At 36.2% G+C, this 20,508-nt stretch overlaps 1 protein-coding gene across 3 annotated transcripts; it reads left to right on the plus strand.

The window, feature by feature from the left end:
• The first annotated feature begins 12,633 nt into the window (after positions 1-12,633).
• Positions 12,634-19,138, plus strand: LOC147280080 (serine/threonine-protein kinase rio2-like). 3 transcript variants are annotated; one of them, XM_086251313.1, is made up of 14 exons: positions 12,634-12,751; positions 14,205-14,356; positions 14,473-14,519; positions 14,618-14,688; positions 14,771-14,884; positions 15,003-15,178; positions 15,279-15,367; positions 15,565-15,682; positions 15,910-15,983; positions 16,143-16,190; positions 17,190-17,358; positions 17,887-18,012; positions 18,407-18,508; positions 18,649-19,138. In XM_086251313.1, exons 2-14 carry the CDS (start codon positions 14,273-14,275, stop codon positions 18,841-18,843), a joined length of 1,413 nt encoding a protein of 470 aa, XP_086107439.1. In that variant the 5' UTR covers positions 12,634-12,751; positions 14,205-14,272; the 3' UTR covers positions 18,844-19,138. The 3 variants fall into 3 exon arrangements, with proteins under 3 accessions (XP_086107439.1, XP_086107440.1, XP_086107441.1); XM_086251314.1 differs by having other exon boundaries at positions 18,413-18,508; XM_086251315.1 differs by lacking the exon at positions 14,205-14,356 and having other exon boundaries at positions 12,670-12,751.
• Positions 19,139-20,508: the final 1,370 nt, after the last annotated feature.

Here is a 20,508-nt window from a genome sequence, read left to right on the forward strand (position 1 = left end):
ACCACTGAATGAAGAACCAAAACCCATAAACAAACCTCGTTTTACAGTCATGTGGAAGCACCCACATCATGTTTCAATTTTCAATTATTAGATCATTTTTGTTAGTGCTAAAGCAAAGCAAGTGCTGATCTGTGGACAATGTCGTAAAGAGAGAAGAATTTCAGCACTTATTAGTGCAAGGATGAGCCATTCCAAAAAATTGAATTTCCTATTCTTGCACCTACCCCCCAAGAGGAAAGAATGACACCCTTCTAATTAAGCTAACAAATGAAATAAAACACCCAGCCCAATATGACAAGAATCTTTAAGTTAAAAGAAGCATGAGAGAAAATTAGATCTAAATATTATAATATTAGATCTAAATATTATAGATCTGCCATCCATATGTGAGCCCTTGCTACACAAACCAGCACTACATAAACCAATCTAGCTACTACATATAAAGTCAAGCAGTAAAGAGAGCTTGTAGAGTTGGAGAAACATAGATTTAGCCCTTCTTGTTTTAGATTAATATATGGACTAGTGATTTTATATCTTATTTACAAGTATAATTAGAGAAAGAATTGTAACCCAAATTACAAGTACTAGTGACACATATATACATAGCTATAGACAAAGAGAAGAGCAGGGACACAAGATTAATATCGACCATATTGTGTTGCAGTCAATGGGAGAAAATTAGACCTTGAAAATGGCATTAGAAAACCTATCGCAAACCAGATGTCATAACTCTTAACACTTAAAAATCATACTCATAATTTTCTAACAAATTTGTCATTGCTTGTTAAAGTTTTTTTCTTGTTCAAGGAGTATTGGAGTTGCAGACACATGGGTTGCAAAGAAAACAAGGGGATTCACAAACACAAATTCATAATCTATGAAATCAATCCATAGATAAAAAAATCACATACAAATTCTAATCAAAACACTAAAAAACAAAGAGATTGTGCAAACCTAAATCAGTAGAAAAAATAGAAAAAAAAAATAAAGAGAACTAACTCACATGACTCGGGTCCAATGGCGTCGGAGGCGGCAACGGTGGGTAGTTTGATGACGATGAAGATGAGAATGAGATGGTCCAAGCATTGAGATGTGTAGGGGTCCTCTAAAGACAATACGTTGTTCTCTAAAGACAAAACGTTCAGGGAGAAGATAGCAGAACAAAACGTAAAATAAAATAGGGATAAGATGTGATTTTCAAAAATCAATGAAGGTATTATAGGTAAAATAAAATTTTCATTGTTGCTGTTATTCACTGCAGCTTTTAAAAGCACCTACAAACTTGCTTTCTATTTTTGTTGTGGGAGTTGAGAATTGTGGGGCAAATGAAACACCCCGAACCTCGGGCCCATGAAAATACTGAACATCAAACTGTTAAATCTGTTTTCTCTTACTTTTGAGCCATGCACAACAACGTAAGTAAATATAATTCTGTCAAAAACATTTTAAACAAACCACTTAGTAAAAACAATTAAATAAATCTCTCTGGGTCCCACTGCATCGTCTTCTCCCCACTGCTTTCTCAGCCTGCTTGACCTGCAAAACACAAATCATACACCACATCCATGGTGTACCAGGTTATACGACAAACCCGGTAAGCTCACTAGAGCTCGTATGAGTGAAGTGACATAATAATTGTCCTCAATAATTTTCTCAATCCCCAAACTCAAAAACAATCCACAAAATATCCATAATTACTTAATCACAAAACATTCCACCACCAATCATCCAAACATCAAGGTAATCAAAAACTCCTCATATGCACATCAAATCTCATCAATAATAATAATAAAGTATTCTTGCAAATCAATTGCCTAATCGTTACTATTAACCTCAACATCAATCTCAAACATTCACATCCTAATTAATAACCTCATGGCATAATCACCCTCGCTTCCCTTCTCAAGCTTCAAGCCTAAACCTTACCAAGTTCTAACCAGCCCAAGTCCTAACGAACAAAAGCCATACAACACACGGTACAAACAAACATCTATCCAATTTCACTCACGACGCTCTTTGAAACCCTCCAACTTTAAAACTATTTCTCAAATCCATTTTTAAGTCATCTCAAATCTGTGGTTCGAACTCTGAAGATTTAATAGTATTTTCAAGTTGTAAAACTGTTAAAATAACTGAAATAAAAACACAAAACTGAAATCTCACGCCACACTAGTACCCGGGAAACTGCTGGTCATACACTGCCGAGTCATCTCTAGGCAAGTGCAGAGCAAATATACACCTGTGCTGGTCATACACCGCCGAGTCATCTCTAGGCGAGTGCAGAGCAATTGTATACATGTGCTGGTCATACACTGCCGAGTCATCTCTAGGCAAGTGCAGAGCAATTATGTACCTGTGCTGGTCATACACCGCCAAGTCATCTCTAGGCGAGTGCAGAGCAAATATACACATGTGCTGGTCATACACCGCCGAGTCATCTCTAGGCGAGTGCAGAGCAATTGTATACCTGTGCTGGTCATACACCGCCGAGTCATCTCTAGGCGAGTGTAGAGCAAATATACACCTGTGCTGGTCATACACCGCCGAGTCATCTCTAGGCGAGTGCAGAGCAATTGTATACCTGTGCTGGTCATACACTGCCGAGTCATCTCTAGGCGAGTGCAGAGCAATTATGTACCTGTGCTGGTCATACACTGCCGAGTCATCTCTAGGCGAGTGCAGAGCAATTATGTACCTGCTGAAGGGGGGTACTAGTATGGCGGTTTGAAACCGCTTCTGTATATCTCAATCAACCACCTCTCAAAACTACTCCTCCAGATAAAAACTGAAATTTAAATCTTTCCATAAATCCGCTTAAATAAAATTATTCTCAAATTGTGAAAGCTGCTCGATTCAAACTCATTTTCTAAAGAACAGGAATTCATTAATAAAACTTTCCCAAAATAATACCAAAACCTTTTTCCAGAAAACTGTCCATACTCAAATAAATCAAGAAAAGAGTTAAATTATAAAACGTACAAAACATTACGAAAACCAAGGATCCACTCACAGTCTACCCTGAACTATACTGAAACCTTTCTGAAATTGATCCCTATTCACGACCCTTCCTCACTTGTTTGACATTCCTACTCACAGTCTATTGTATGATAATTGCTAAATCCTCACTTAATCCCTTAGTCTCAATTTTCGTCAATTCCTTCTCATGGTCTGAACCCTATACTGGGCTTCCTTTAACATAAAGCATCAACTCACACAAAACCGACGATTTATTAACGGTACTCTACATTAAAAGACCGATACGTTTCACTCACAATTTATCTACGTAAAAGACAGAAATATCCTTCACGGTGCCATTGCTCGGATACCAAATCCGGCAGCATAACAGCATCGTGAATGAGATTTCCCGAGCCCATGTACCTGTTAAGACCAGACAACCAACATTTAAATATTCAGAGTTCACAACTTCCGTTCAACGACCGAAATGGACGGTAACCACCACGCACGGTGGCTGCCCAGCCCTAACAACACACAAACACTCACCAATATGCAAACAAACCCTAGAATTGGCCTTTAGATGTCCTGGGGAGGCTGATTGACAAGGAAAAATCACCCGACCCACCGCCACAAGTGGCGGAGCCGACGGTGGCAGCGGCGGCACAAACTTAAAAATACCCAAATTCAACTCCAAACAATCCTAATCATATAATTGAACCTTTAATTGCACAAAAACAACACGAATTTGAGTCCAATTTCAAGATATTCGAAAATAACATAAACCATAACATCGAATTTCTAAAATCTTAAAATTTAACATCAACACCTTAGGGGAAAGATTACCCGTACCTAGAGGATCGATTTTGTCAACTGGATCGATGGCCAATTTTCACCGGAAACGCCGGAATCGGCGACGGAAGCCGGCGGCTGGCTTGGCTTCCCGAGCTCATTGCTCCGTCGTGGAGCCTCGTATGGACGAACGGAGACCATGGTTGAACTCACCATGACGAGGGCAACAAAGCCCAGTAGGTCCGGCCATCCAATTTCTGCCGGAACAGTGGAATCGCGGTGGTGCAGCCGCAACCCTTGTGGCGTCGAATCGTCGTCGTGGAGCGTCACCGTCGTGAGGGAAGGTCATGGGCAGACTCGCCGTGGCCTGGGGAAGAGAACCCAGGTGGTCCGGCGCCGCAACTCCGTCGAAAAACACAGATCGCCGGCGGGGTGGCTCGGCCCTGTTTTGTGTCGTTTCTCCGTCGTGGGTGATCGGCCGGTGGAATGTAGTCCATAGGGAGAGAGAGGGGAGGGAGGCGATGGCGGCAGGCCAAAACCCGAGCCCAGCCGCCGTTGGACGCGCCGTCACGCGCCGGTGACAGGCGCGGCGAGGGTGAGGGGCGAGAGAGACTGGCACCGGGAGAGAGGAGAGAGAGAGTGCGGGGAGAGAGATGTAAATAATCAGAGAGAGAATATTCTAGAAAGAGGGAGAAACTTCTAGAAAAATTAAATTTTTAAACCCAATTTGTCCATTTTACGAAATTGCCCCTCGTTTCAAACACTCATATCTTTTAAACTGTAACTCCGATTGACGCGTGCCGCGTGTCTACGAACTCGTGGACTCGAGACCTTCTCAACGTGCCCAAAGTCAAAGACGAAAGTCCATTATTTTTAAAAGTCAACTTTGGGTCGGGTCGTTACAGCAAAGCACTTTTTCATTTTTTTACCAAACACCAAAACTGCTGTGGGTAATTGAGAATTGTCATCCACAGCAGTTTTTGAGTCCTCCACAGCACTCTCAAACGGGGCCTTACACCTATATGGAATTCTGCCTCATACAAGCAGGCAAATAAACTAGTCACATCTCATGCAGAGTGATCTCGATGCACGGGCAAACACACAAGCTAGTCACATCCAGTGCAAAGTGATCTCGATCACGGGTAGACACATAAACTAGCCACATCCTGTGTAGAGTGATCTCAATGCACGGGCAGACTCATAAGCTAGCCACTTCCCGTGCAGAGTGATCTCAATGCACGGGCAGGATCATAAGCTAGTCACTTCCTGTGCAAAGTGATCTCGATGCACGGGCAAGCTCATCTGGTCATACGAGCATGAAGAGCTAATAATGCTGATCATACACCATCAAGTCATCTCTAGGTGAGTGCAGAGCAAATCTGTACCTGTCAAGAGGAGGGCACTAACATGGTGGTTTGAAACCGCTTTCCATACTCAATAATCCACAACTCAGAACAATATTTATTCATATATGAAAACTGAAAATATAACTCTTTCATAAATTCGCTTAATAAATCATTTTCAAACCTTGAAAATTGCTCGATCGAAAATCATTTTCAATGAACGAAAATTCAATAATAAAACTTCCCCAAAATAATGCAAAAAAGCATTTCCAAAAACTATCCATATGGAAATCATGTAATGCAACCCTGAACTCATCATTTACTCAAATCAAAATATTTATTTAATAAATGATTTTCAAACTTATGCAATCCAACAGATTTCCAAAACATCTCATAAATTATTAATCGAAAATGGCAAGATAGTTAATCATAAATTCATGCTTCCAAACAGCAATAGTAAATCAATATTATTTTCCTCGTTTCGATATGAATAAATGTGCACTAGTTTGTATAAATCTCTCAAACAACTGAGCGTGAAATAATTAAATAAATTTCTTAAAAATAAATAATCATAAATTGCATAAAAAATTTATAAAACAAAGTCCAACGTACGCATCATAAATTCCAAATCTCTGAGAAATTCGCTTATAAAATCCGAGCATCACATGAAATTCAACTAAATGCATAAATATCACATTATTCTTTCCATTAATATATATAATTCACAAATTGAATAGATAAACTTCCCAAAATGAAATCATCACTTAATAATTTTCAAGTAAAATAAAACTCAATTTAATTTCTCAAATAAGTAATTAGAATTTGAACTAACATCTTAAATAATTTTATAAAACAAAGTCCACTAGCTAATTTAGCTGAGCTATGTTCGATCCTTCTTAGGATCCCTTGAACCTCAGAATTATGCTCAGTTCCCCTATAGAAATTGTCTAGTTCCTCCCGGTCATCCTTCGATCCTCTCTCTTCCTCTCTTTCTCTTTCTCTCCTTTCCTTTTTCTCTTCTTTTCTCTTTTTCTCTCAGTTTCTCTTCTTTCTTCTCTATTGGGTTTTTGGTTTTGTCTACACCCCACCTTATAACACCACTGAACACACACACACACCCCTCTAAGGAAGTTTCTACACTTCAAAAAAAAAAAAAATCTTCTTCTTTCTCTTTTATTTTTTATTTTTTGGATGTGCATGTGTCAGAGGCATGCCTTGGCTGGTTTTTTTTTTTTTTTTTTTCCTTTTTTTGGGGTTCAAATGTACTATTTTCCCAAAACCAATATACACATATGATTTCTTCCACATAACTCCCATTCGAGATCCGTTTTCACCTACTCGTTCGTGAGTTCATACTCTATCCAACCATGTCAATTTCACAATTTTTAAAGATACCTTTCAATTAATTCCCATTAGAAACCCAAACTTTTCTCCTAAGGTCATAAACATCCACAACCAATAAAAATTAAAATTTCTACTAAAATTTGGGTTGAGTTATTACACCTTACCTCCCAAAGGTGTGTTCGCGTTTGCAAGATTTTTCTGAGTTCATGTACTTGGTGAAATCATGTTACAACAATTAGGGTCCTCGCCCAGTAAGTAAGGAGCATGCGTCCCAGCTTTTGCGGAGAGTAAGTTGATGAGGGTTTTCACTCAGAGACTAGACTTTGGCATATGTAACATACTATTAGGCTTGTAGTACAGTCATTCTTAACATGAACCCTAATGAGAGAGAATTTCAAAAAGTGCAGGGTCATTCATTATTTTCATTGTATCTTGGGTCTTGACTCTCGCGTTTCAAATCAAGGGGGGCGAGACAGCGACACACATTCTAAGAATCCCTAAAATACAATACCTAGTCCCTAAGCATCATATTCTGGAGTCCCTTAGAATGAGTTAAGCCCTTTTGTTTTAGAGGAAGTACAGGTTGAATCAGAGTTAAGAATATATACAAGATTATTGAGAGGGAAATTCTTAATATTTAGGATAAAATACCAGCCCTCTAGGGTTTGAGTTTGAAACTACCCTAGAGGTGTACAGCAGGCCAGCCTGACTCGTTTAAAAGCCGCTTATTCGTGCTTTGCGTCGTGCTCGGGCCAGCCCATTTAATAATCAGGTCGGGTCGGCCCAGCCCAGCCCATAACGGGTCATGCTGTACTCATGCTGGGCCGAGCCAGCTCGATTAATTACTTTAAGTTTCTATTATTATTTAATAAATCAAAGACTTTATTTTTTAAATTAATCAACAATGTCAATATAAATTTTTTAAAAATAGCAATTAATAAGAAATAAGGCTTAATTATCGATTTACCACCCAAAACTGTAACTCATTCCCACTTTACCACCTGAAAGTTTTTTTGTCCAAGATTACCACATGTAACTTACATCCGTGTCCCATTTTACCTTGTTCCGTCAACAATTCCGTTAATGCTGACGATCTGGCCGTTAATGCTGACGTGGCGCGCTAGATGTGCGCCACGTGTCACATCTTTTTTATTTTTTTCGCATTTTCTTATTTTCTTATTTTTATAAACTTTGAAAATTAATTAAAAATAGCTCCGAACTCAGAAAAATACACGAAAAATTCCTACGGACTCGTCTTGACTAGTACTAATTTACTATAAGGTTAAATTACCAATTTGCCCTCTAAAAATTTTCAAAAAAATTAGAAAGTCCAAATTTATTTCTAAAAAATTAAAATAAATTTTCCTCTATTAAATAAATTCTAGAATTTTCGTAAACTCTTGGACAAATTCTCAAAAATATTTTGAAAAATTACCAAAAGCTTGTTTTAGAGAATTATTTCGAGACTTTACAGAAATTCTAGAATTTTTCTAGAATTTATTTTATAGGGAATTTTATTTTTCTCTAAGACCGAGAGGTCTTTTGGGTAGCAAGTGTTCACGAGAAAGGTATTGTTAGTTTTTAGAAGACTAACGGTGCAGACCTCATATTTTTTGGAGTTCGGGAGATTATTCTATGAATTTCCAAAGAGTCTAGAGTATTTTAATTTTCTAGAAATAAATTTGAACTTTCCAAATTTTTTGAAAATTTTTAGAGGAAAAATTGGCATTTTGACCCCATAGTAAATTAGTACTAGTTAAGACAAGTCGGTAGGAATTTTCCGTGTATTTTTCTAAGTTCAGAGCTATTTTTAATTAATTTTCAAAGTTTATAAAAATAGAAAAATTAAAAAAATCAAAAAATACAAAAAAGATGTGACACGTGGCGCACATCCAGCGCGCCACGTCAGCATTAACGGAATTGTTGACGGAACAAGGTAAAATGGGACACGGATGTAAGTTACAGGTGGTAATCTGGGACAAAAAAACTTTCAGGTGGTAAAGTGAGAATGAGTTACAATTTTGGGTGGTAAATCGATAATTAAGCCTAAGAAATAATTTTGTAATTGAATATATAATTGTATTTTTAGTTTTCTGGAAATATTTTTATTTATGGAACTTGGGTTTGGGTCAGCCCAACGGGATAGAAAATCTTAGCCGGGCCGGGCCCAATGGCGAATCTACATTAGGGGCTACATAGGCTGCAGCCCCTACAGTTTTGTTCTTTTTTTGTATTACCTATATATATTTTGATTGTTTGCCCCTGTATTTTTTTATTTTTTTTGTATTATCTATAACCCAGCCCACAACACATAAAATAACCCAAGTCCAAATCCAACTTATGTCTCCAAGCCCAAATCCTACTTATGAGGGAAAGCATTAAGCATACCCACTTTCCCTTCCCCAATCCTCGTGTTCCTTACTTCTTTCCCTATACATTTGTGTAACTGATAGACCGTCACGTAGTGTAACCAATATATATGTCGTAATATAAGTAGATGTTATTAATATTATACCCTACTAATATATAAACATACCGTCTTATAATACCCTTACACGTTAGATTGCTTACACCACGTAGCGGTGTATCGGTTACATTGAAAAAATTCTCCAGTATACCCCATCCTCAAAACACATAAAACTCCATCTTTTTCATTTCTCAAGGCCAAGTCTCACCATCGATTAAGCTTATACAATTCTCACATTGAAAGAGAATTTTCAAATAGTATCGATAATTAGTGATTTTTCATATTAGGAAAAAAAACCTAAGGTAAGTTCAGTTCAGCCCCCCCGATTTCAGAATCCTGGATTTGCCCCTGGCCGAGCCGACTTTAAACGAGTCATGCTCATGTTGGACTTGGGCCGGCCCGGTCCGATGTACACCTATAAACTACCCTAATAGATTTTAATATCTTTAAAGATCATGTTTAAAAAATATTTTACAAATAAAGCAAACTCAACCATGAAACCGATGTTCAAAATATTTACAAACACTTAGAGTGCAAATAAACAAAAGACGAATGATAATAGCAAAAGTCCTGGGTTCTGGATCAAGAGGAAAGGAGGAGGACTTGTAGGACGCCAACCAATATATGCAACTGCCACACCCAACTCAATCAAAATCGTCATCTAAATGGTGATTTGCAAAAGAGTAGTAGTAGGAGGTAAGCATTACATATGTTCATCGCTTCTCTCAGAGGACCCTAACTAGGTTTGAAAAATAATTTGAAATACTTATAAAACAAAAAGATTTCACCATCAATAACCCAACCGATGCTAATAATTGAAATATTTCGTGCATGCTCAAGCGGTCTTTGTAAATCGTTAAGGGTCTTAAGTTTTAGATATTACTTGATGATCAATCACAAAATAGACAAATACACTTACCGACAAGAAAGATTAGGTACCGTAGCGAGAGTAGCCATTACACAGTATGTACCTCATAAGCTAGCCTCTCAACTGAACAACTCGACTAGCTCATCCGTACAAACCCCTCTGGAGGTTTAGGGGATTGAAACCCTAGGTTACAAAACTCTGAAATCATCTAATCAATATCGGGCTAAAATGTGCACTTTTAGAGACAAATTTGGGCTTCCGGATACAATACAACGAAGAAGGAACGAAATGAGGCCCAAATGGACCACTAGAAGGCAGTTCACACCATCATCTTTTTATACATTAGCTCTTTAACTTAGCTTGCTAGACTTCGATATTTTTGTATGTTTTCTTTTGTTTTTGTGTTTTTAGGTTTTTCGAGGCAATTTGGTGAAATGGGCTAAAATGTGCACTTTTGGAGACAAATTTGGGCTTCCGGATGCAATACAACGAAGAAGAAACGAAATGAGGCCCAAATGGACCACTATAAGGCAGCTCACACGCAAGGGCCTAAGCTCTGTGCACCACAAGGCCTTGCAAGCACAAGGCAGCCCGCTAGCACATGGTTGGGACGGACGTAACAACTTTTATTACGGGCTTCTGAGTTATTGTGTAATAATATTTATTAACTCTATACATGTCTGCATGTTGTTTGCATGTTTGGTCGTTTCACAAAACTTAATGACTTTATACATGGTTAACAGCTCAGTCGACTGTAACTGAAGGAGAACATGTATAGTTAACTGCTTAGGGGAAAATATCCAACATATTGTGTTCATGCTTAAGGGAACACAATATGTTGAATATTTGCCACTAGTAACTAGTAAACTTAGCTGGTAGATGATAGTACCACTAGTCACTAGTTAAATCTATCTGGTAAGTGACTGTTGCCACTAGTATATATTCAAAACTTAGCTGCTAGGCAAAACTTTAGCATAGTTAGGGTATAACTAAGGATTAAGGTGGAATCTGAGTATTAGCATGTCAATGGGCACATTTTACTTTTCATGCACTTAGGTTAGGTTCACCTCTCAACCCCCATTCTTTTACTGCTTTCAATAAATGCTAGTTAAGTGAAATAGTGCTTTGCCAATTTCATTCTTCATGGGATCAACCTCGTACTTATACGCTATCGCTACACTAAACGATTCGTATACTTGCGAGCTACAACTTGGTATTCATTTCAAATTCCAAGTAAAACAAGTTTTACAAAAAGTGGCAACAATCATACATGCACACACAGAAAAGTCCTAACAAATAGGGTGTGAGTTCCCCCTATGTGGAGTCCAATCTTTCAACTTTTTTTTGCTTCTTCACAACACCAATAGTACTTAATCGATCTCCTTCCTTGGTAGTTGGAAATCCAAGTTCGACAATAACTTAGTTTACAAGAAGAACTGCAGCAGTTTCGGTATGACCTTCCTTTCGATCATACATTCACAGAAAGTTCTAGAAACCAGTCTACTAAGACCGTATTTTTGTACTTTCATAAATACCTAAGGGTTTCTACTTAAATCCAATTTTACCTTAGGTTGAGGTGATTGATCAGTTATGAACCTACAACGTGACCAAGTTAGTGCATAAAAAAATTGAGGGAGCTCTCGCCCCGTACCAATGCTTGTATGCTCATGGATTAACCTTAGTCATCACATCGTTTGGTTCCCACTAATATGGCCTCAATAGTTTATGTAACGCCCCGAACCTCGGGCCCACTAAAACACTGAAATATCAAACCTTTTAAATTTGTTTTCTCTTTCCTTTGAGCCATACACATAAATATAAATAAATAAATTTCTTTCATATAAAACATTTATATAGAACCTCTGTACAAAAACGTTTAAACAAAACAAAATGGGTCTCATTGCCTCGTCTTCTCCTCACTGCCTCCTCAGCCTCCTTAACCTGCAAAACATCAACCACACTGCACCATATTCATGGTACACCGGGTCATTTAAAAAAACAACCCGGTAAGCTCACTAGAGCTCGTATGAATGAAATGACGTAAATATTTATCCTTAATAAGAAATCACATGGCCTCAAAATATTTTTTGTCAATTATCACAATTTACAATCCACAAAATATTCGCAATAAATCCAAGGCATAACTAATTAATCCTCATAAGTCCGTAATTCCTCAATCACATAATATTCCATCAATAATAATAATTACTCTAATAAATCAATTGCCTAATCGTCAACTATTAATCTCAACCTCAAGCATAAAAAAACTTAGCCATGAATTTATTGTGTAAGGGTATGAAGAAAAAAAAAAGAACTGAATTTGTATCACCTTTGAGTGTGAATAGAATTACATAAATACTTAGATTTAAATTCCACGGTTAAGCAAGACAAACAAAAATTCCAAAATCCTAGCTGTTATACTCCATTAGGTATAGTAATTAATGTACAACTCTACTACAATTGTATATTAGTCGGTTTCCTTATAATAATAGGTTAAGAAGAGGACATGAAAAAAGGTTAATTAAGGCGATTTTAAATGAAAAAAAAAACATGTTTAGTAGTCTTTTTAAAAATAACTTTTAGAAATAAAACTAAACAATGGGGTTTTTTTTAAAAACGATAAAACATTGTTTTTATCCTTTTCTTTTTTTATTTCTCAGTCTCACCCTAGCCGTTCAATTATCATATTCGACCACAATCACTTTTTTAGACTTATTTGTTCATATATGATTTTGTGTCTTTTGCGATGTATATAGAAGGTTAAAGCCGATCCCAATTTTTTTTTAGTATGTTACTAAAAACTAAGCCCATGATAAAAAAAAAACACAATTATTATTATTATTATTTTTTAATTCTTATTAGTTGCATATTGCTGCTTTTCCTCGTACCGTCCAGGAGTTTTTCAGCCCACCCCAGTTTCAAATTCTGGATTCGCCCTGGTCTTATGCTACAATCTGCTCGTTGTCTCTCTACTCGGTGATCTTGGTAAGCTTCTTTTCTCTGTTTGTGTCTCTTCCAATTTGAATTTCAAGTTAAATACATTTTGGGTTTTAAAGCTGCACAATAAATTTTGGTCATTGGGTTTTCTTCCTTTAGTTTAATGATTTTGTTTTAATTTTTTTCCTTTAGTGGTTTTTTCTGTGCGTTTTTCATAGCAGGTTTTGCTGTGCATTGAGTTTTGGCTTGCTTGATTTATTATTTTGGGCTGGTGCAGCTATATACTATTTGGAAAATCTTTATTTATTCGAAGGTTCTTTCTTTTAGCGTTCGGAGTCAGCTGACTGTTTTCATTTTTTGATATGGGTCTCTCTCTTATTCATGTAATATACATTTCTAGAATTTGGGCATTGTTTTTGGTTCCTCAACATTGAGTATCTGCTAATTGAATTATTTGTGTTGATTTGAGTTCCAACATATTTGAAGAAGGTGAGATATTCAATTCCTAGATAAAAATTCTTTGTTTTTTTCTTGGTCAGTATTCTGGCAGTGCAGGGTATAGGCTTGACTTGTAAGCTTCCTTCACATTAATCTCTCAAAATTAAAGAGAACAAGTTGTGGATTCAAGCTTAGGCTATGCCCCTTTGTTTTTTTTGGCCACAGGCTATGCCCCTTAATTGCTTAGAAAGATATCCTTTGCGGTATGTTAAGAATTGATACATCAATTTGGCTCCAGAAAGCTCTATTTATATATTTGAGGGAATAAAGCATACTACAGAGCTTTGTTTCACCACTTGTTATTTCTTTGTTATCTACTTAGAATGACATGCACGTAGATGAATGTGTTTTGATAGGTGCCAATTTTGTATGGTTGAGTTTACTACTATGAATGTTCACTGCATCAGTAGTTACCTAGTCAGTAATTATACTTCACTAGCAGCTGGGAGTCATAACTGTATTCCTCTCAAAGAAACCTGGTTAGTAGTGTGGCATCTTGCAGTAATCTAAATTTATTTGATGGTATGGAACAGAGAAATGTTATTCTATGGACATCCATGATTTATTCCTATGTTGAAAATGGGTGCCTAATGAGGCACTTGGTGCGATAAGGTTAATGCTTTCAATGCACAAAAGACTTTAGATTGCATGTGGTTGCAGATATGTATAACCTCTTGTGAAAAGAAAACAATAAATGTATGATAGTTGTTGCATATATCACTGACTAGATTATAGTATACTTCCAGGTTGTCGAATATTGGGTATTGGGTTTCGGGTCTCAGGTATCGAGTATCAAGGCCCAAGACTCGGGACCCAAGTGTGAGTCTAGATCTTGGTATAAACAAGTAATTGAAAAAAAAAATATGTTTTCAAGTATATCAACCAAACAAATTTTCAAAATTTAAAAACATTTTTCAAATTTTATACCAAACAAGTTTTCAAATTTTAAAAACTTTATGTTAAAATTCAAATTCTAAAAAAGAATCCTAATTTTTTAAAATAGTTTTTGAATAGGATACCAAACAAGGCCTCAGCTTCCCAAGTCTAAAATAAGCAGAAAGAGCACGTAAGATGAAGCTGAACGTGGACGTGTTGAGATACCTCACTAAAGATGATTTTAGGGTTCTAACTGCTGTGGAAATGGGAATGAGAAATGTAAATGTCTCTACTATTCTTTTATTGAAATCTTTTAAATTTCTCAGCATAGCTTACCTTAATTATCATTATATATGTATATGTATGTATATTAACTCTTCATATCCTTTTTTCAGCATGAACTCGTACCCTCTGAACTGGTGGAGCGCATAGCTTCGCTCAAGTATGCATTTAATTTTGTTTTTTCCCCTTCATGTTGACTTTGAAATTGTCCATCTTCTTTTTCTTTTTTTAACTCTTATCTAATCCTTAAATTTATAGGCATGGGGGCACTTATAAAGTTCTCAAGAATCTACTCAAGCATAAGCTCTTGCACCATGACTCTTCTAAATGTAATATAAATAATGTTGTTATAACAATCAAGAATAATTGTTTTGAATTCCTCTCACTTTCTTTGTTATTATGTGCATCCAGATGATGGGTTTCGGCTCACCTATCTTGGTTATGATTTTCTTGCAATTAAGACTATGGTCAACCGCGGAGTCTTTGTGTCTGTTGGTCGTCAAATTGGAGTAGGAAAAGAGTCTGGTACCATTTTTTTTCCTTTCTATTTCATAGAACAGATGCTGGTGCCTGGTTGTGGTACTTTATTCCATTATTCCAATATTACTTTGTCACTATTCTTCATAAAATTTATTTCTTCCAGATATCTTTGAGGTGGCCACGGAAGATGGTACGGTGCTGGCAATGAAGTTGCACAGGCTTGGTAGGGTTTCTTTTAGAGCTGTCAAATCTAAGCGTGATTACTTAAAACATCGTAGCAGTTATAATTGGCTCTACTTGTCCCGCCTAGCTGCACTCAAAGAGTTTGCTTTTATGAAGGTTCTTTTTCTCTATATTTGGCATTTTATTTCTGTGTATTGTCCCTGTTGTGTGTTTATCATGTTGATTTTGTCTTTAAACTGTTGCTCTGCTTGAGCAGGCTTTAGAAGAGCATGGTTTTCCTGTTCCAAATGCTGTGGATTGTAACAGGCATTGTGTGATTATGTCACTTGTACAAGGCTACCCACTGTAAGTTTCTTATTTTTAAAAATTCCATTTCAAATAATTGAATGAGAAAGGATTGTCATTCTACACAATGGAATTACCAGATACAGTGTTTTCCTTGTGTGTTTCCTTTGGAACTAGCTTTCTTAAGAAAAAAAAATAATAATAATCTATGATCACGCTGTTTCATGGAGCTATGAAATTCACTCTGTCCAGTGCAGTATGCAGGTGAAGCAATTGCAAAATCCAGAGATGGTTTTTGAAATAATCATTGGACTCGTTGTTCGTCTGGCAGAACATGGTTTAATTCACTGCGACTTCAATGAATTTAACATTATGGTATGCATTTGAGGCTGTCTCTGGAATAACATCTTTGGAACTTCTAGGTTGCATTATGTTTCATACTCATGTCATTGTGTTACCTTCTTCTGCTCTCACACGAAACAGTTTTTTCTATATGGTTGTATTGGTAATACAGTTAATATATACAGTCCAAATGCCTCATTGGCTTCCTATTTCAATTCATTGTTAAACTTGTAATTATTTTCCAATTTCTCTTCTTTTAGATTGATGATAACGAGAAGGTCACCATGATTGATTTTCCACAAATGGTTTCTGTATCACATCATAATGCACAGATGTAAGAAGCTCTGTTACTTACAAACACCTGTCATCTTTTCATACTGTTTATTGTAACTTCTGATTGTCAATTGTCATAGTGATCTAATTTGTATACCTTTCCAAGTCATTTTGTTTATCAGATATCATATTTTCATTCTATGAAGTTCCCATGTTTCAGGTACTTTGACCGTGACGTTGAATGCGTTTTTAAGTTTTTCAGAAAGAGGTCTGTTTTTTAATTTTGTTAAAACTATTGTGAAATTTTAGTGATTTTAGTTTTCTGGATGTTTATAACATTCAAGGTTGCAAAACCCCCGAAAAGCTTTTCAAGTTGGCTTGAAGAAATGCATTCAGATGATATTTGTCGCTATTTTAATAGTATACAGCGAACTTAAAAACAATACTGAATATGTGAAATATTTACTTGGTTGCATGAATTTATGGCTGAAAAACTAATATCAGGATATCTATATATCTATATAATGAGCATTGAAGAACTAACTAGGTTGGTCGGTTCACTGATTACCTGGATTGTGGGTTGAGTTGGTACGTGGAATGGGCACATATACGGGATATGAAGTTTTTTCCGTACAGGGTGGGGTGCGTAAGGTGTAGGTTCAGTTGGTACGGTATTCTGGGTTGTGGTTCATCTTGTAACTTTATTCTGGATCCATTCCATAATCATATACATAATTACGCATAATTTTTCATTTACAGACAATCAACTAGTATTTATATTTTTTATTTTTATATTTTAATAAAAACCATATAATACATTATTTATAATTAAACTATTTATATTTTATACATTATTTTGCTAATATTAATTTTTTTCCCTGATTTGTTTGTTTCAATTAATAATAGGCATTTCCAATTTTTTTTTCCTATTAATCAATGCTTTACTGTGATATTAATTGGAGTGGGAATGTGGGATAGCAGGAATTAGCTAATTTGACTGCATAAGAAAACATGCAGGCTGGCAGCTTATTGATATTTGAAGCCATAATTAAAAAGGAAACTGTCAGCATAAGAATTAGAAAAACATCCACAGAATGACAGTCTAGGAGACTTGTTTTTGTACCTTTTCTAGTGACTCACAACAACCACTGGTTACCTCCTACACAATTGGTGTCAACCACTGGTTCATAGATCCTCTATAAGCCCAAGGGAAAAGAAAAGTTTGGGATAAAGGCTTACTCTAGTTTGTTATGATTTTTTCTCTCAGGTTCAATATGTCTTTTCAAGAATGTCCAGATGATAATGATGGCACAGAGGTTGACACAGATGAGAGTGGCAGGCCTTGTTTTTCTTCAATAGCCAAGGATTCTGGTTTTCTGGACAAGGAACTTGCTGCCAGTGGGTTTACTAGGAAGGACCAGGAAGACATTGAGAAGGTATCATGTTGTGAATCATGGTAGATTTAATTGCCACATTCTCTATGTGTATTCGTGGAGCCATATCTATATTATACCCGCATTAAATACCATAGCCTATTGAATATTCTGATAGTCTCATGCTACTTAAAAATGCCAATTTTTAGAACTCTTTTATTTTTTACATGGAATGTCCCCCATCCTTTAGGCAAAACATTTCATGGGACATTGACTGCAGTATAGTCAAGGCTGTGGTCACAATCTTAATTGTACTTCGGAAGCACTCATGTTTTTCCACCTACTTTTGGTTCTTTGAGTGACAATTGGTTGATTTTGTGCCTTTTGGATAATTTAACCATTATATCAAAAGTGGTCACTCTGTGTTATCACATGTATGGTATTCAAAGTCTCAGACTCATGACATAACATTTGTACTTTCATTGCTAAATCTGTTTGTGGGTTATGCCTTTTACTTTAACGCTTCTGCTGTCAAATACTAAACATATATGAATCTAATAATGTTCTTCAATACCACATTGTTGCATGCAGTTCATTGAAGGAGGGATCGAAAAGGATTCTAGTTCTGGTGATGAAGATACTGGATATGGCACACACGTCTGTGTGTTACATGAAGCAAATATGAAGGGTGTTGATTCGCTGCATTTGCTAGATCAGGTACATTTTTTTCACTTGATGTTGATATCACGAATAAATTAAAGTGATCTGAGTCACCAATTGAGGTCTTAAGTAATTATACTTTATATCAGAATGAAGATTGGTGAAATCATAAATGATATTGTATTTGCAGAGTAAATGGAGATTTCTTGTGTTTGTATAATAATAAGAAATTGGGTAGTGGAAAAAGTGTCTTTTGATTGTAAACTTTCTCTTATTTGGAGAGGCATTCTAGTAAGTTATTCAGAAAAAGAAAAAACAGGGTTCTTATTTGGGCAGTGCTTATTATGTGCTTGGTTAATCCAGCTTAGTTATTTTGCATCTGTTAATATTATTTGCATTCTTGAATCATACATTTTTGAGTTTGTACTTCTGCTTTGTTGTAATTCATCAGGATCAGACTTTAGAGCATGATGAGGAAGGTGAAGTAGAGGGCAATATAAGAAACTGTGAAGCAGGTCCAAGTAGTGAACCTGAATATCAAGATGTGAACAAGGTAGAATTATTCTGTCTTTATACTGTGCTTTCTACAGAGATTTAAAGTTCTCGTTTGGCTAGGCTTTGGAGTGTGCTGTCAGTTGTGGCCTGGCAGATATTATTGTTTAGAAAGCCCTTACAGTAGTCTTGTTTTCACAGGAGGGAGATGAAGAGGCAGTGAATGACAATGATGCTGAGCTGATAAAGTGCTTGAACAAGGTTAGACGACGTGCCATAACAGCTGCCCGTGGAGGACAAAAAACTCTTGCCTCCACCTCCAGAAATACCTACAAAGACAAGGGTGGTAGATCCTCTCACAATTCCAAAGTCCAGAAACAATTAAGCAGCTGGTAGAATTTGTGAAGTCCCACCACAAAATCCAAGATGTCCACTTAATTTGGGTCAAAAATGTCCTGATGGAGGCTAGAGTTGCATACAAAATGGAGGCTGCGGGCATCGCATGAAATTCAGATTTTCAACTATTAGACTTGTACTACAGGAGAGGAAGTAGCTTGGCCTACTGTTTGCAGCATATGTATGGCAATCAATTTTATTCAAAATGAAAGAAATGTTTGATAATTGTTATACTGCTAATTTTCTCATAGTGATTATATTATAACTTGATGGCAATCATTAATTCATTATTACACTGCCAAGTTCCAACCACTGCCCTTATATCTCGGCGGAATTGCATGCCTTTCCTACTCATGATATATGTAAGGTATACTGAATAAGTAAAAATGCTCCTTGGCAGACATGGGAACATAGATGTCAAAAAAGAATATAAGCTTATTTTCTTCTATTAAGCTTAGAAAGAGACTTGAAATGTGAATTGGGGTTGGCTTAGTTGGCCGAGGATAAAAGCTCTTCCCTTTACACATCCGGATTTGAACCCTCTTCCCACCCCATTGTAATAAATAAAAAAATTAAAAAAAGAGACTTGAATTTCTGAAATTTTATTGTTTTGATGTGTCTAGCAATGATGGATGTGTGAACATTGGGTCAACTTATGATCTAATCATCTACTAAACTTGACTCTAAGTTATTTCTTTTTGTGAAAAGAATTAAGTTGAATGTATAAACTTTGGGATGTCGATGATATTAATTTACAATAAAAAGTAAATAAAATGTCAAAACTACATAGAACAAATGAGCTTTTGTCTGTCTAGATAAAGTTTTAAGCCATGTACATTGCAATGCATCAAATCACTTGACTTCATTCTATTGAATTTTACTTATTATGGTGGGTTTGAGTGAAACCGAGAGAGGCATTTCATTTTGATCCATCAAATATAGCCTTCTTGAATGAACTTCCCATCTTCATTACAAGTAATCATATATAGGAATCTCACAGTCCAAAATCTCTAACAAAAGAATAACAAAAATTGATGCAATTGTAGAACTTCTAAATATTAATCCTGCAGCTCACCTGTGTGACAATTGCGTAGAGTGGTAAGGTACTATAGCTGCAAACAAACTGAACAAATGCCCAGAGAATGGATATTGGCATAATGGCATTCACAAAATAAAAAAATAAATAAATAAACATTCAGATAATCAGATTTATGAAACACAGATATATTAATATATTCCAAAGAATACACACACACACACATGAACATGACCTTACCCGATAACAAGTCTTGGGATAATATAACTAATTATTCCCATTATGCAGGAATTAAATGAATATTGTACCTCAAAGAGATTGAGGCACCAAATATAATAATAAATCTACCACTTCCACCTTGATTTGCATAAATGTCCAACCAAGTCCCCTTCAATAACAATGTGTTTCTCAGCAACCTCAGGGGCAATTGAGTAAATACATGCTCCAACGGCAACTTAGTGCCAACAGCAAGAAAAAGCTGTAGGACGTACAGAAATCCACATACATATTAAATTCCCTATCCTATGCAGATTTAATCTTTAGATTTGTGGAGTGGAGACAAATGCACAATTTTATGAATTATTGGATATGAATGAAGTTTAAGATTAAACCATACAGATAATCCGATC

Source organism: Dryas octopetala, chromosome 7, assembly GCF_963921425.1.
Source record: "Dryas octopetala chromosome 7, drDryOcto1.1, whole genome shotgun sequence".
In the NCBI taxonomy this organism is placed as follows: domain Eukaryota; kingdom Viridiplantae; phylum Streptophyta; class Magnoliopsida; order Rosales; family Rosaceae; genus Dryas; species Dryas octopetala.

What these genes read in the sequence shown, in the direction of transcription:
- LOC147280080 (XM_086251313.1), top strand. Translation starts at nt 14,273, where the DNA reads ATGAAGCTGAACGTGGACGTGTTGAGATACCTCACTAAAGATGATTTT. An exon ending in GCACCATGACTCTTCTAAAT is followed by an intron (nt 14,689 to 14,770) that starts GTAATATAAATA and finishes ATGTGCATCCAG; the next exon opens with ATGATGGGTTTCGGCTCACC. An exon ending in AATATCAAGATGTGAACAAG is followed by an intron (nt 18,509 to 18,648) that starts GTAGAATTATTC and finishes TTGTTTTCACAG; the next exon opens with GAGGGAGATGAAGAGGCAGT.